General features: G+C 45.3%; 1 protein-coding gene across 1 annotated transcript in view; it reads left to right on the forward strand.

Annotated features, from left to right (window-relative positions):
- The window catches only part of LOC106604019 (relaxin receptor 2), a 109,487-nt gene that overhangs the window by 26,136 nt on the left and 67,903 nt on the right, over positions 1 to 15,448 (forward strand). Inside the window, exons 6-7 of the mRNA XM_082974817.1 lie at positions 6,481 to 6,552; positions 13,333 to 13,404. Coding sequence (XP_082830943.1) covers positions 6,481 to 6,552; positions 13,333 to 13,404 — 144 coding nt within the window. The remainder of the gene's footprint in view (positions 1 to 6,480; positions 6,553 to 13,332; positions 13,405 to 15,448) is intronic.

Raw genomic sequence — 15,448 nt, forward strand, 5'->3', positions numbered from 1 at the left:
CAAGGAGGGCCCACAACCTAGATCTGTCCCCAACCAAGGAGGGCCCACAACCTAGATCTGTCCCCAACCAAGGAGGGTCCACAACCTAGATCTGTCCCCAACCAAGGAGGGCCTACAGCCTAGATCTGTCCCCAACCAAGGAGGGTCCACAGCCTAGATCTGTCCCCAACCAAGGAGGGTCCACAGCCTAGATCTGTCCCCAACCAAGGAGGGTCTACAACCTAGATCTGTCCCCAACCAAGCAGGGTCCACAGCCTAGATCGGTCCCCAACCAAGGAGGGCCCACAACCTAGATCTGTCCCCAACCAAGGAGGGCCCACAACCTAGATCTGTCCCCAACAAAGGAGGGTCCACAACCTAGATCTGTCCCCAACCAAGGAGGGCCTACAGCCTAGATCTGTCCCCAACCAAGGAGGGTCCACAGCCTAGATCTGTCCCCAACCAAGGAGGGTCTACAGCCTAGATCTGTCCCCAACCAAGGAGGGTCTACAACCTAGATCTGTCCCCAACCAAGCAGGGTCCACAGCCTAGATCGGTCCCCAACCAAGGAGGGCCCACAACCTAGATCTGTCCCCAACCAAGGAGGGCCCACAACCTAGATCTGTCCCCAACAAAGGAGGGCCCACAACCTAGATCTGTCCCCAACCAAGGAGGGCCCACAACCTAGATCTGTCCCCAACCAAGGAGGGTCCACAACCTAGATCTGTCCCCAACCAAGGAGGGTCCACAACCTAGATCTGTCCCCAACCAAGGAGGGCCTACAGCCTAGATCTGTCCCCAACCAAGGAGGGTCCACAACCCAAACAACTACCTCTTCCCCTACTGTTTTTATTTATTTATTTATTTTGCTCCTTTGCACCCCATTATTTATATTTCTACTTTGCACTTTCGGATATGCTGTTTTCTACTCTCTCTCTCTACCACACCTGCTGTCTTGAACTCTGAATGATCGGCTATGAAAAGCCAACTGACATTTACTCCTGAGATGCTGACCTGTTGCACCCTCGACACCTACTGTGATTATTATTATTTGACCCTGCTGGTCATCTATGAACATTTGAACATCTTGGCCATGTACTGTTATAATCTCCACCCGGCACAGCCAGAAGAGGACTGGCCTGGTTCCTCTCTAGGTTTATTCCTAGGTTCTGGCCTTTCTAGAGAGTTTTTCCTAGCCACGGTGCTTCTACATCTGCATTGCTTGCTGTTTGGGGTTTTAGGCTGGGTTTCTGTACAGCACTTTGTGACATCGGCTGATGTAAAAAGGGCTTTATAAATACATTTGATTGATTGATTGACTAGCTTTAACAAGGCAAACTTGGCAACGAGCGTGCGTTTGACAAATGCGCTGGTTTAAAGGCAGCCGAAAATAGAGACCCTACTGGTTTCCATTAAATTGTTAAAAGTCAAATTCTCTCTGTAAATGTCAAAGTGTCTCAGTGTAAAAGTCATTCAACTTTCTCATCTAGGGCATCGTAGCCATATTTATCTAATAACTATACTTAACATCGTATCCTACAGAAAAGTTATTATAACTATGTTATTTTAACCTTTCTCCTTTTGTAATGTTCATTCTCTGTCTCTCATTCTCTCTCTCTCTCTGTCTCTCTCTCTCTGTCTCTCTCTGTCTCTCTCTGTCTCTCTCTCTCTGTCTCTCTCTCTCTCTCTCTCTGTCTCTCTCTCTGTCTCTCTGTCTCTCTCTCTCTGTCTCTCTCTCTCTGTCTCTCTCTCTGTCTCTCTGTCTCTCTTTCTGTCTCTCTCTCTCTGTCTCTCTTTCTGTCTCTCTCTCTCTGTCTCTCATTCTCTCTGTCTCTCTCTCTCTGTCTCTCTCTCTGTCTCTCTCTGTCTCTCTCTCTCTGTCTCTCTCTCTGTCTCTCTGTCTCTCTTTCTGTCTCTCTCTCTCTGTCTCTCTTTCTGTCTCTCTCTCTCTGTCTCTCATTCTCTCTGTCTCTCTCTCTCTGTCTCTCTCTCTGTCTCTCTCTGTCTCTCATTCTCTCTGTCTCTCTCTCTCTGTCTCTCTCTCTGTCTCTCTCTGTCTCTCTCTCTCTGTCTCTCTCTCATTCTCTCTGTCTCTCTCTCTCTGTCTCTCTCTCTGTCTCTCTCTGTCTCTCTCTCTCTGTCTCTCTCTCTGTCTCTCTGTCTCTCTGTCTCTCTCTCTCTGTCTCTCTCTCTGTCTCTCTCTCTGTCTCTCATTCTCTCTGTCTCTCTCTCTCTGTCTCTCTCTCTGTCTCTCTCTGTCTCTCTTTCTGTCTCTCTCTCTCTGTCTCTCTTTCTGTCTCTCATTCTCTCTGTCTCTCTCTGTCTGTCTCTCTCTGTCTTTCTGTCACTCTGTCTGTCTGTCTGTCTGTCTGTCTGTCTGTCTGTCTGTCTGTCTGTCTGTCTGTCTGTCTGTCTGTCTGTCTGTCTGTCTGTCTGTCTGTCTGTCTGTCTGTCTGTCTGTCTGTCTGTCTGTCTGTCTGTCTTTCTGTCTGTCTCTCTTTCTGTCTGTCTCTCTCTTTCTGTCTGTCTCTCTCTTTCTGTCTGTCTCTCTTTCTGTCTGTCTGTGATGATAGATAATGCAGTTATTCCTGCAAGTCTACTTTATAAGTGGAATGCAACACTCGTCATTGGGACATAAAAGTAAAGTACCAGGAGACCGTTAAATATCCCCCTAAATTACAACTGTTATCCATCTCATATTATTATCTCATAGCATATAGCCATAAAGCATGTACCAGCCCAGACACACAGTAATGGCAATATCCTCTCTCCATAAAGCATGGCTGAAACTAGACCGTGCGTCAGCTTTAACATACAGGCTGTAAATACAGTCTGGAGATGTGACTCAAAGGTCACCCAATTCCCTATATATATAATATATACTTCAATGGAGTACTGGCTGAATGACAGCACACAGAATATAATAAGGAATTGTATTGAATAGTTTAGGGGAATGTTCACCAGAGCCAGACGAAAAACCCAAGCCATGAGGTCAAAGAAACTGTCAGTAGACCCCCGAGGCAGGATTATGTCGAGGCACAGATCTGGGGAAGTGTACCAAAACATTTCTGCAGCATTAAAGGTCCCCATGAACACAGTGGCCTCCATCATTCTTAAATGAAAGAAGTACAGAACCAACAAGACTCCTCCTAGAGCTGGCCGCCCGGCCAAACTGAGCAATTGGGGAGAAGGTCCTTGGTCAGGGAGTTGATCAAGAACACTCTAACAGAGTGACCATCGAGAGTTCCTCTGTGGAGATGGGAGAACCTTCCAGAAGGACAACCATCTCTGCAGCATTCCACCAATCAGGCCTTTATGGTAGAGCTGCCAGACGGAATCCACTCCTCAGTAAAAGGCACACGACAGCCCGCTTGGAGTTTGCCAAAAGGCACCTAAAGACTCTCAGACCATGAGGAACAAGATTCTCTGGTCTAAAGAAACCAAGATTGAATTCTTTGGCCTGAATGCCAAACGTCACGTCTGGAGGAAACCTGGCACCATCCCTACAGTGAAGCATGGTGGTGGCAGCATCATGCTGTGTGGATGTTTTTCAGCGGCAGGGACTGGGAGACTAGTCAGGATTGAGGGAAAGATGAACGGAGCAATGTACAGAGAGATCCTTGATGAAAACCTGCTCCAGAGTGCTCAGGACCTCAGGCTGGGGCAAAGGCTCACCTGCATTTTACCTTGATGCAAAGTTGTCGTCAAGCCAAAGGGTGAAGAATCTCAAATATAAAATATTTGTTTAACACTTTTTTTGGTTACTACATGATTCCATATGTGTTATTTCATAGTTTTGATGTCTTCACTATTCTTTTCCAATGTAGAAAATAGTAAAAAATAATTAAAAACCCTTGAATGAGTAGGTGTGTCCAAACCTTTGACTGGTACTGCATATATATATATATATATATAATATATATATATATATATATATATATCTTCTCTAGGGCCAGTGGGACGAAATCGTCCCACCTACGTAACAGCCAGTGGAATCCTGTGGCGCGGGTTTCAAATACCTTAGAAATGCTATTACTTCAATTTCTTAAACATATGACTATTTTACACCATTTTAAAGACAAAAGCAAAAAGCAACAAACCGTGACGCAGAGAGGTCAACCCAATAAACCCCAACGTAGAAATAGACAAACTAGAACTTCAACATAGAAAACATAGAACACAAAAACACCCCCGGTCACGCCCTGACCACTCTACCATAGAAAATAACAACTTATATTGGTCAGGACGTGACATTTACAGTGCCTTCGGAAAGTATTCAGGCCCCTTGACTTTTTCCACATTTTATTACATTACAGCCTTATTCTAAAATGGGTTGAACAAAAAAACATTCAGCAATCTACACACAATACCCCATAATGACATCACAATACCACATAATTGTCACGTCCTGACCAGCAGAGGGAGTATTGTATTAGTATTTTGGTCAGGATGTGGCAGAAGGGTTTGTGTTTTTCTAGTATGTCTGTTCATTTGTTAGCCTCTATGGGCTACCTACTCAACAGCCAGCGTAATCCCGTGGCGCGATATTCAAATACCTTAGAAATGCTATTACTTCAATTTCTCAAACATATGACTATTTTACACCATTTAAAAGACAAGACTCTCGTTAATCTAACCACACTGTCCGATTTCAAAAAGGCTTTACAACGAAAGCAAAACATTAGATTATGTCAGCAGAGTACCCAGCCAGAAATAATCAGACACCCATTTTTCAAGCTAGCATATAATGTCACATAAACCCAAACCACAGCTAAATGCAGCACTAACCTTTGATGATCTTCATCAGATGACAACCCTAGGACATTATGTTATACAATACATGCATGTTTTGTTCAATCAAGTTCATATTTATATCAAAAACCAACTTTTTACATTAGCATGTGACGTTCAGAACTAGCATACCCCCCGCAAACTTCCGGTGAATTTACTAAATTACTCACAATAAACGTTCACAAAAAAACATAAAACGTAACAATTATTTTAAGAATTAAAGATACAGAACTCCTCTATGCACTCGCTATGTCCGATTTTAAAATAGCTTTTCGGTGAAAGCACATTTTGCAATATTCTCAGTAGATAGCCCGGCATCACAGGGCTAGCTATTTAGACACCCACCAAGTTTAGCCCTCACCAAAGTCAGATTTACTATAAGAAAAATGTTAAAAATGTTATTACCTTTGCTGTACTTTGTCAGAATGCACTCCCAGGACTTCTACTTCAATAACAAATGTTGGTTTGGTTCAAAATAATCCATAGTTATGTTCAAATATCCTCTGTTTTGTTCGTGCGTTCAAGACACTATCCGAAGTGTAAAGAAGGGTGACGCGCACGACGCGTTTCGTGACAAAAAAATTCTAAATATTCCATTACCGTACTTCGAAGCATGTCAACCGCTGTTTAAAATCAATTTTTATGCCATTTTTCTCGTAAAAAAGCGATAATATTCCGACCGGGAAAGCGTGTTTACGTTCAAAGAGAGAGAAAATAAAAACATGGGATCCCCTCGTGCACGAGCCTCAGTCTGATGGTCCTCTGATAGACCACTTAACCAAGGCGCTAAAGTTTTTCAGCCAGCGGCTGGAATTACATCATTCAGCTTTTTCCCGGGTTCTGAGAGCCTATGGGAGCCGTAGGAAGTGTTACGTTACAGCAAAGATCCTAAATGTTCAATAAACAGAGCCAAGAAGCCCAAGGAATGGTCAGTGAGGGTACTTCCTGTTCGGAATCTTCTCAGGTTTTTGCCTGCCATATGAGTTCTGTTATACTCACAGACACCATTCAAACAGTTTTAGAAACTTTAGGGTGTTTTCTATCCAAAGCCAATAATTATATGCATATTCTAGTTTCTGGACAGTAGTAATAACCAGATTAAATCGGGTACGTTTTTTATCCGGCCGTGTAAATACTGCCCCCTAGCCCTAACAGGATATATATATATATATACATACATTATACATTATATATACATTCAATTGGTTGCAAGAATTTTGTATAACAATTTAAATTGGAAAAACTCTTTTGAATCCAGAGTTGTTTTGTGTATTCACAAACCATGTGCCATGGAATCGGTACATCGAAAATCTCTTACTAACTATTTTTGTGCAATCTAAACGGCACAGCTGTCACTAATTGTTGAGGGGTGGAGGGAGGAGGGAGGAGGAGGAGGAAGGAATGAGGGGAGGGAGGGAGGGAGGGGAGGGAGGGGAGGGGAGGGGAGGGGAGGGAGGGAGGGAGGGAGGGAGGGAGGGAGGGAGGGAGGGAGGGAGGGAGGGAGGGAGGGAGGGAGGGAGGGAGGGAGGAATGAGGGGATGGAGGATGATGTTCTCATATATTTATCTGTTGTGTAGAAGGAATAACGTTCATTAATAGGTGTTTTCCTCTCTCTCTGTCTCTCTGCTCTCTCTCTCTCTCTCTCTCTCTCTCTCTCTCTCTCTCTCCTCTCTCTCTCTCTCTCTCTCTCTCTCTCTCTGTCTTTCTCAGGTTTCTTAGTGTGAACTCCATTTCATCTCTCAAACTGGGCGTGTTCAGTGATCTCCGTAATTTATGGTGGCTGTGAGTACAAAGCCGAAACACACACGCACACGTTTTACTATCCTTGTGGGGACCAAAACAATTGATTCCATTCAAAATCCAATCTCCTAACCCTTAACCTAACCTTAACCCTAAAGCTATCCACAAACCCTAACCCTAAACCTTTCCCCTAATGCAGGGAAACTGAAATTTGTCTCATCAAATTTCTATCAGAATGTTAAATGTGCAACCAGAGGGGGGGAAAAACTCTGGACCATCTTTACTCCACACACAGAGACACATACAAAGCTCTCCTTCATACAACAGACCCACCAAAGGTGGGATTTGGTCCGTTCTGCAGCTAGCAGATAATAACAGAAACCAGCTGAGCCCATATCACCAGACATATCACATTACCACACAGGAATGCAGCTCAACATGATCCATTTGATCACAGCGCCTGTTGGCCAGATAGCCAGTAGAGAGGGTAGCCTGTTGGCCAGATAGCCAGTAGAGAGGGTAGCCTGTTGGCCAGATAGCCAGTAGAGAGGGTAGCCTGTTGGCCAGATAGCCAGTAGAGAGGGTAGCCTGTTGGCCAGACAGCCAGTAGAGAGGGTAGCCTGTTGGCCAGATAGCCAGTAGAGAGGGTAGCCTGTTGGCCAGATAGCCAGTAGAGAGGGTAGCCTGTTGGCCAGATAGCCAGTAGAGAGGGTAGCCTGTTGGCCAGATAGCCAGTAGAGAGGGTAGCCTGTTGGCCAGATAGCCAGTAGAGAGGGTAGCCTGCTGGCCAGACAGCCAGTAGAGAGGGTAGCCTGTTGGCCAGATAGCCAGTAGAGAGGGTAGCCTGCTGGCCAGATAGCCAGTAGAGAGGGTAGCCTGCTGGCCAGATAGCCAGTAGAGAGGGTAGCCTGTAGGCCAGATAGCCAGTAGAGAGGGTAGCCTGCTGGCCAGATAGCCAGTAGAGAGGGTAGCCTGTTGGCCAGATAGCCAGTAGAGAGGGTAGCCTGTTGGCCAGATAGCCAGTAGAGAGGGTAGCCTGTTGGCCAGATAGCCAGTAGAGAGGGTAGCCTGTAGGCCAGATAGCCAGTAGAGAGGGTAGCCTGTAGGCCAGATAGCCAGTAGAGAGGGTAGCCTGCTGGCCAGATAGCCAGTAGAGAGGGTAGCCTGCTGGCCAGATAGCCAGTAGAGAGGGTAGCCTGTAGGCCAGATAGCCAGTAGAGAGGGTAGCCTGTAGGCCAGATAGCCAGTAGAGAGGGTAGCCTGCTGGCCAGATAGCCAGTGGCAAGAAAGGAGAAGCACCTCATATAAACACCAGTCACCCAACCAATAACACCTCCTACAATAATAATGAACTGAACAACTTCAGAGGCACTAGACAATAATAAACCCAGTGATCATTAGATGATTGGTAAAGTGAAAAGGGTGTTGGGTACATTTTTATTTAATATTAATTGTAATTTTTTTTTCAGCTTTATTTTACCAGGTAGGCCAGTTGAGAACAAGTTCTCATTTACAACTGCGACCTGGCCAAGATAAAGCAAAGCAGTGTGACATAAACAACACAGAGTTACACATGGAATAAACAAACGCACAGTCAATAACACAATAGAAAAGTGCATATACAGTGTGTGCAAATGCAGTAAGATTAGGGAGGTAAGGCAATACATAGACCATAGTGGCAAAATAATTACAATTTAGCAATTAAACACTGGAGTGATAGATGTGCAGAAGATGAATGTGCAAGTAGAGATACTGGGGTGCAAAGGAGCAAAAACTAAATAACAATATGGGGATGGGGTAGTTGGGTGGGCAATTTACAGATGGGCTGTGTACAGGTGCAATGATCGGTAAGCTGCTCTGACATCTGATGCTTAAAGTTAGAGAGGGAGATATATAAGACTCCAGCTTCAGTGATTCTTGCAATTCGTTCCAGTCGTTGGCGGCAGAGAACTGGAAGGAAAGGCGGCCAAATGAAGTTTTGGCTTTGGGCGATGACCAGTGAAATATACCTGCTGGACCTGCTGGAGCACGTGCTACGGGTGGGTGTTGCTATGGTGACCAGTGAGCTGAGATAAGGCGGGGCTTTACCTAGCAAAGACTTATAGATGACCTGGAGCCAGTGGATTTGGCGATGGATATGTACAGTCGTGGCCAAAAGTAATTTTAATAACAAAATTCTAAAAACCTGTTTTCACTCTGTCATTATGTTGAATTGTACAGTCGTGGCCAAAGGTTTTGAGAATTACACAAATATTAATTTCCACAAAGTTTGCTGCTTCAGTGTCTTTAGATATTTTTGTCAGATGTTACTATGGAATACTGAAGTATAATTACAAGCATTTCATAAGTGTCAAAGGCTTTTATTGACCATTACATGAAGTTGATGCAAAGTGTCAATATCCGCAGTGTTGACCCTTCTTTTTCAAGACTTCTGCAATCTGCCCTGGCATGCTGTCAATTAACTTTTGGGCCACATCCTGACTGATGGCATCCCATTGTTGCATAATCAATGCTTGGAGTTTGTCAGAATTTGTGAGTTTTTGTTTGTCCACCCGCCTCTTAAGGATTGACCACAAGGTCTCAATGAGATTAAGGTCTGGGGAGTTTCCTGGCCATGGACCCAAAATATTGATGTTTTGTTCCCCGAGCCACTTAGTTATCACTTTTGCCTTATGGCAAGGTGCTCCATCATGCTGGAAAAGGTACTGTTCATCACCAAACTGTTCCTGGATGGTTGGGAGAAGTTGCTCTCGGAGGATGTGTTGGTACCATTCTTTATTCATGGCTGTGTTCTTAGGCAAAATTGTGAGTGAGCCCACTCCCTTGGCTGAGAAGCAACCCCACACATGAATGGTCTCAGGATGCTTTACTGTTGGCATGACACAGGACTGATGGTAGCGCTCACCTTGTCTTCTCCGGACAAGCTTTTTTCCAGATGCCCCAAAAAATCGGAAAGGGGATTCATCAGAGAAAATGACTTTACCCCAGTCCTCAGCAGTCCAATCCCTGTACTTTTTGCAGAATATTAGTCTGTCCCTGATGTATTTCCTGGAGAGAAGTGGCTTCTTTGCTGCCCTTCTTGACATTTTTTTAGTCATTTAGCAGACACTCTTATCCAGAGCAACTTACAGTTGTGAATGCATACATTTCATACATTTTTTTCCCCCCCTGTGCTGGCCCCCCGTGGGAAGCAAACCCACAACCCTGGCGTTGCAAACACCATGCTCTACCAACTGAGCTACAGTCTTCGCCTCACTGTGCGTGCAGATGCACTCACACCTGCCTGCTGCCATTCCTGAGCAAGCTCTGTACTGGTGGTGCCCCGATCCTGCAGCTGAATCAACTTTAGGAGATGGCCCTGGCACTTGCTGGACTTTCTCGGGCGCCCTGAAGCCTTCTTCACAACAAATGAAACGCTCTCCTTGAAGTTCTTGATGATCCGATAAATGGTTGATTTAGGTGCACTCTTACTGGCAGCAATATCCTTGCCTGTGAAGCCCTTTTTTGTGCAAAGCAATGATGACGGCACGTTTCCTTGCAGGGAACCATTGTTGACAGAGGAAGAACAATGATTCCAAGCACCACCCTCCTTTTGAAGCTTCCAGTCTGTTATTCAAACTCAATCAGCATGACAGAGTGATCTTCAGCCTTGTCCTCGTCAACACTCAAATCTGTGTTAACGAGAGAATCACTGACATGATGCCAGCTGGTCCTTTTGTGGCAGGGCTAAAATGCAGTGGAATTTTGGGGGGGGGGGGATTCAGTTCATTTGCATGGCAAAGAGGGACTTTGCAATTCATCTGATCACTCTTCATAACATTCTGGAGTATATGCAAATTGCCATCATACAAACTGAGGCAGCAGACTTTGTGAAAATTAATATTTGTGTCATTCTCAAAACTTTTGGCCATGACTGTAGTGAGGACCAGCCAACGAGAGCATACAGGTCACAGTGGTGGGTAGTATATACATTTACATTTAAGTCATTTAGCAGACGCTCTTATCCAAAGCGACTTACAAATATGGGGCTTTGGTGACAAAACGGATGACACTGTGATAGACTACATCCAGTTTGCTGAGTAGAGTGTTGGGGGCTATTTTGTAAATGACATCGCCGAAGTCGAGGATCGGTAGGATAGTCAGTATTACGAGGGTATGTTTGGCAGCATGAGTGAAGGAGGCTTTGTAGCAAAAAAGGAAGCCGATTCTAGATTTAATTCTGTATTGGAGATGCTTAATATGAGTCTGGAAGGAGAGTTTACAGTCTAACCAGACACCTAGGTATTTATAGTTGTCCACATATTCTCGGTCAGAACCGTCCAGAGTAGTGATGCTAGTCAGGCGGGAGGGTGTGGGTTGAAGAACATGAATTTGGTTTTACTAGCAGTTAAAAGCAGTTGGAGACCATGGAAGGAGTGTTGTATGGTGTTGAAGCTCGTTTGGAGGTTTGTTAGCACAGTGTCCAAAGAAGGGCCAGATGTATACAGAATGGTGTCGTCTGCATAGAGGTGGATCAGAGACTCACCAGCAGCAAGAGTGTCAAACACCTAGTACAGTAACAACATTCCCCACAGGTGTCAGACACCTAGTACAGTAACAACATTCTCCACAGGTGTCAGACACCTAGTACAGTAACAACATTCCCCACAGGTGTCAGACACCTAGTTCAGTAACAACATTCCCCACAGGTGTCAGACACCTAGTACAGTAACAACATTCCCCACAGGTGTCAGACACCTAGTTCAGTAACAACATTCCTCACAGGTGTCAGACACCTAGTACAGTAACAACATTCCCCACAGGTGTCAGACACCTAGTTCAGTAACAACATTCCCCACAGGTGTCAGACACCTAGTACAGTAACAACATTTCCCACAGGTGTCAGACACCTAGTTCAGTAACAACATTCCCCACAGGTGTCAGACACCTAGTACAGTAACAACATTCCCCACAGGTGTCAGACACCTAGTACAGTAACAACATTCCCCACAGGTGTCAGACACCTAGTACAGTAACAACATTCCTCACAGGTGTCAGACACCTAGTTCATTAACAACATTCCCCACAGGTGTCAGACACCTAGTACAGTAACAACATTCCCCACAGGTGTCAGACACCTAGTACAGTAACAACATTCCCCACAGGTGTCAGACACCTAGTACAGTAACAACATTCCTCACAGGTGTCAGACACCTAGTGAGCAGTAACAACATTCCCCACAGGTGTCAGACACCTAGTACAGTAACAACATTCCTCACAGGTGTCAGACACCTAGTGGAGCAGTAACAGCATTCCCCACAGGTGTCAGACACCCAGTTCAGTAACAACATTCCCCACAGGTGTCAGACACCTAGTGAAGCGGTAACAACATTCCCCACAGGTGTCAGACACCTAGTGAAGCGGTAACAACATTCCCCACAGGTGTCAGACACCTAGTGAAGCGGTAACACTGAACTTAAAACTTTTACGAATGAAATAGGCCGAAAACAAACAAGACTTGTGCAAAAGAGTTGCACACACCGTCAAAACTGCTTCGCCAACCAAGAGCTCCCACACAGAGATGGAAGAGCTATATTTACGTCCTCCTTCCTGACAGCTGGTGCGCTTCCTCCTTCCTGTGCGCTCTTAAAGTGGCAATTACGATCTTGTCTCATCACTGCAGCTCTCCAACGGGCTCGGGAGAGGCGAAGGTCGGGTCATGCGTCCTGCGAAATAGGACCCACCAAACCGCGCTCCTTAACGCTGATCCCCGGAAGCCAGCCGCACCAATGTGTCGGAGGAAACACCGTTCAACCAACAACCGAAGTCAGCCTGCAGGGGTCCGGCCCGCCACAAGGAGTCGCTAGAGCCCGGGTCTGTAACCCGGGTCTGTAGTGACAACTCAAGCACTGCGATACAGTGCCTTAGACCGATGTATTGTACTTTATACGGTATTCTCTCTCCATAACTGTACCTTAAAGTCTTTGTCTCTCTCTCTCTCTCTCTCTCTCTCTCTCTCTCTCTCTCTCTCTCTCTCTCTCTCTCTCTCTCTCTCTCTCTCTCTCTCTCTCTCTCTCTCTGTCGGTCTCGGGTGTCTCTCTCTCTCTCCATAACTGTACTGTAAGGTCTTTGGGTGTCTCTCTCTCTCTCCATAACTGTACTGTGAGGTCTTTGGGTCTCTCTCTCTCTCCATAACTGTACTGTAAAGTCTTTGGCTGTCTCTCTCTCTCTCTCTCTCTCTCTCTCTCTCTCTCTCTCTCTCCATAACTGTACTGTAAGGTCTTTGGCTGTCTCTCTCTCTCTCTCTCTCTCTCTCTCTCTCCATAACTGTACTGTGAGGTCTTTGGGTGTCTCTCTCTCTCCATAACTGTACTGTAAGGTCTTTGGGTCTCTCTCTCTCCATAACTGTACTGTGAGGTCTTTGGGTGTCTCTCTCTCTCCATAACTGTACTGTAAGGTCTTTGGGTCTCTCTCTCTCCATAACTGTACTGTAAAGTCTTTGGGTGTCTCTCTCTCTCCATAACTGTACTGTAAGGTCTTTGGCTGTCTCTCTCTCTCTCTCTCTCTCTCCATATCTGTACTGTAAGGTCTTTGGGTGTCTCTCTCTCCATAACTGTACTGTAAGGTCTTTGAGTCTCTCTCTCTCCATAACTGTACTGTAAGGTCTTTGTCTCTCTCTCTCTCCATAACTGTACTGTAAAGTCTTTGGGTGTCTCTCTCTCTCCATAACTGTACTGTAAGGTCTTTGGGTCTCTCTCTCTCCATAACTGTACTGTAAGGTCTTTGGGTCTCTCTCTCTCTCCATAACTGTACTGTAAGGTATTTGTCTCTCTCTCTCTCCAGGGTGTTGGATCATAACCCTTTGAAAAGTATCTCCCAAGACACCTTCACCGGCCTCACCTCCCTCATGTTCCTGTGAGTAGCACATACACACACAGTCCTTCTCTCTTTCTCTGTCGCTCTGTGTGTGTGTGTGTGTGTGTGTGTTTGCGCGTGCAAGTGTGTCATCCTTTTTTTCTCCAAATGGCTTGTTTCATTCCTCTATTGCATTAGTAGTTAATCCTCTACGGTACATCCCCCCCATCTCAGAGAAAGAGAGGGAGATGGAGAGACAGACAGAGAAAGAGAGAGCGACTGAGAGACAAGCGAGACAGAGAGGTGGGGGGAGATACTGAGAGGTGGGGAGGAGACGATAGCTGGGGAGAGACGGGGAGGGGGGAGAGACAGAGAGGTGGGGTGAGATACTGAGAGGTGGGGAGAGAGACTGATAGGTGGGGAGAGATACTGAGATAGGAGAGAGACTGAGAGGTGGGGCGAGATACTGATAGGTGGGGCGAGATACTGATAGGTGGGGAGAGATACTGAGATAGAGAGGTGGGGAGAGATACAGAGAGGTGGGGAGAGATACTGAGAGGTGAGGAGAGATACTGAGAGGTGGGGAGAGATACTGAGATAGGAGAGAGACTGAGAGGTGGGGCGAGATACTGATAGGTGGGGCGCGGGGGGGGAGATACTGATAGGTGGGGAGAGATACTGATAGGTGGGGAGAGATACTGATAGGTGGGGAGAGACACTGATAGGTGGGGAGAGATACTGAGATAGGAGAGATACTGAGAGGTGGGGTGAGATACTGAGAGGTGAGGAGAGATACTGAGAGGTGAGGAGAGATACTGAGAGGTGAGGAGAGATACTGAGAGGTGAGGAGAGATACTGAGAGGTGAGGAGAGATACTGAGAGGTGGGGAGAGAGACTGAGAGGTGGGGAGAGAGACTGAGAGGTGGGGAGAGATACTGAGATAGGAGAGATACTGAGAGGTGAGGAGAGATACTGAGAGGTGAGGAGAGATACTGAGAGGTGGGGAGAGAGACTGAGAGGTGGGGAGAGATACTGAGAGGTGGGGAGAGACTCTGGGAGGTGGGGAGAGATACTGAGATAGGAGAGATATTGAGTTGTGAGGAGGGATATTGAGATAGGAGGGATATTGAGATAGGAGGGATATTGAGATAGGAGGGATAAAAACAGAGAGAAAATAAAAAAAGCTAAAGAAAAAAAAGATGTTCTACAGATGGTCATACTATCTACTGATAATCAACTGACTATCTGCTGATAATCATCTGACTATCTGCTGATAATCAACTGACTATCTGCTGATAATCAGACTATCTACTGATGATCAACTGACTATCTCTTCAGGATCAACTGACTATCTGCTGATAATCAACTGACTATCTGCTGATAATCAACTGACTATCTACTGATAATCAACTGACTATCTGCTGATGATCAACTGACTATCTGCTGATAATCAACTGACTATCTGCTGATAATCAACTGACTATCTGCTGATAATCAACTGACTATCTGCTGATAATCAACTGACTATCTGCTGATAATCAACTGACTATCTGCTGATAATCAACTGACTATCTGCTGATAATCAACTGACTATCTGCTGATAATCAACTGACTATCTACTGATAATCAACTGACTATCTACTGATGATCAACTGACTATCTGCTGATAATCAACTGACTATCTGCTGATAATCAACTGACTATCTGCTGATAATCAACTGACTATCTGCTGATAATCAACTGACTATCTGCTGATAATCATCTGACTATCTGCTGATAATCAACTGACTATCTGTTGATAATCAACTGACTATCTGTTGATAATCAACTGACTATCTGTTGATAATCAACTGACTATCTGCTGATAATCAACTGACTATCTACTGATAATCAACTGACTATCTGCTGATAATCAACTGACTATCTACTGATGATCAACTGCTTGCTAAGGTTACGGTTCGGGTTAGGTTTGGAATAAGGGTTAAGTTTATAGTTAGGATAAGGGTTAAGGTTAGGGCTAGGGTTAGGGTTAGCAGACAGTTGTAATGTTACTGATCTGTAGATAGTGTGTAGAGCATCTACAGATGAACTATCCAAATAAAGT

This window comes from Salmo salar, chromosome 04, assembly GCF_965601325.2.
Source record: "Salmo salar chromosome 04, fSalSal1, whole genome shotgun sequence".
Classification (NCBI taxonomy): domain Eukaryota; kingdom Metazoa; phylum Chordata; class Actinopteri; order Salmoniformes; family Salmonidae; genus Salmo; species Salmo salar.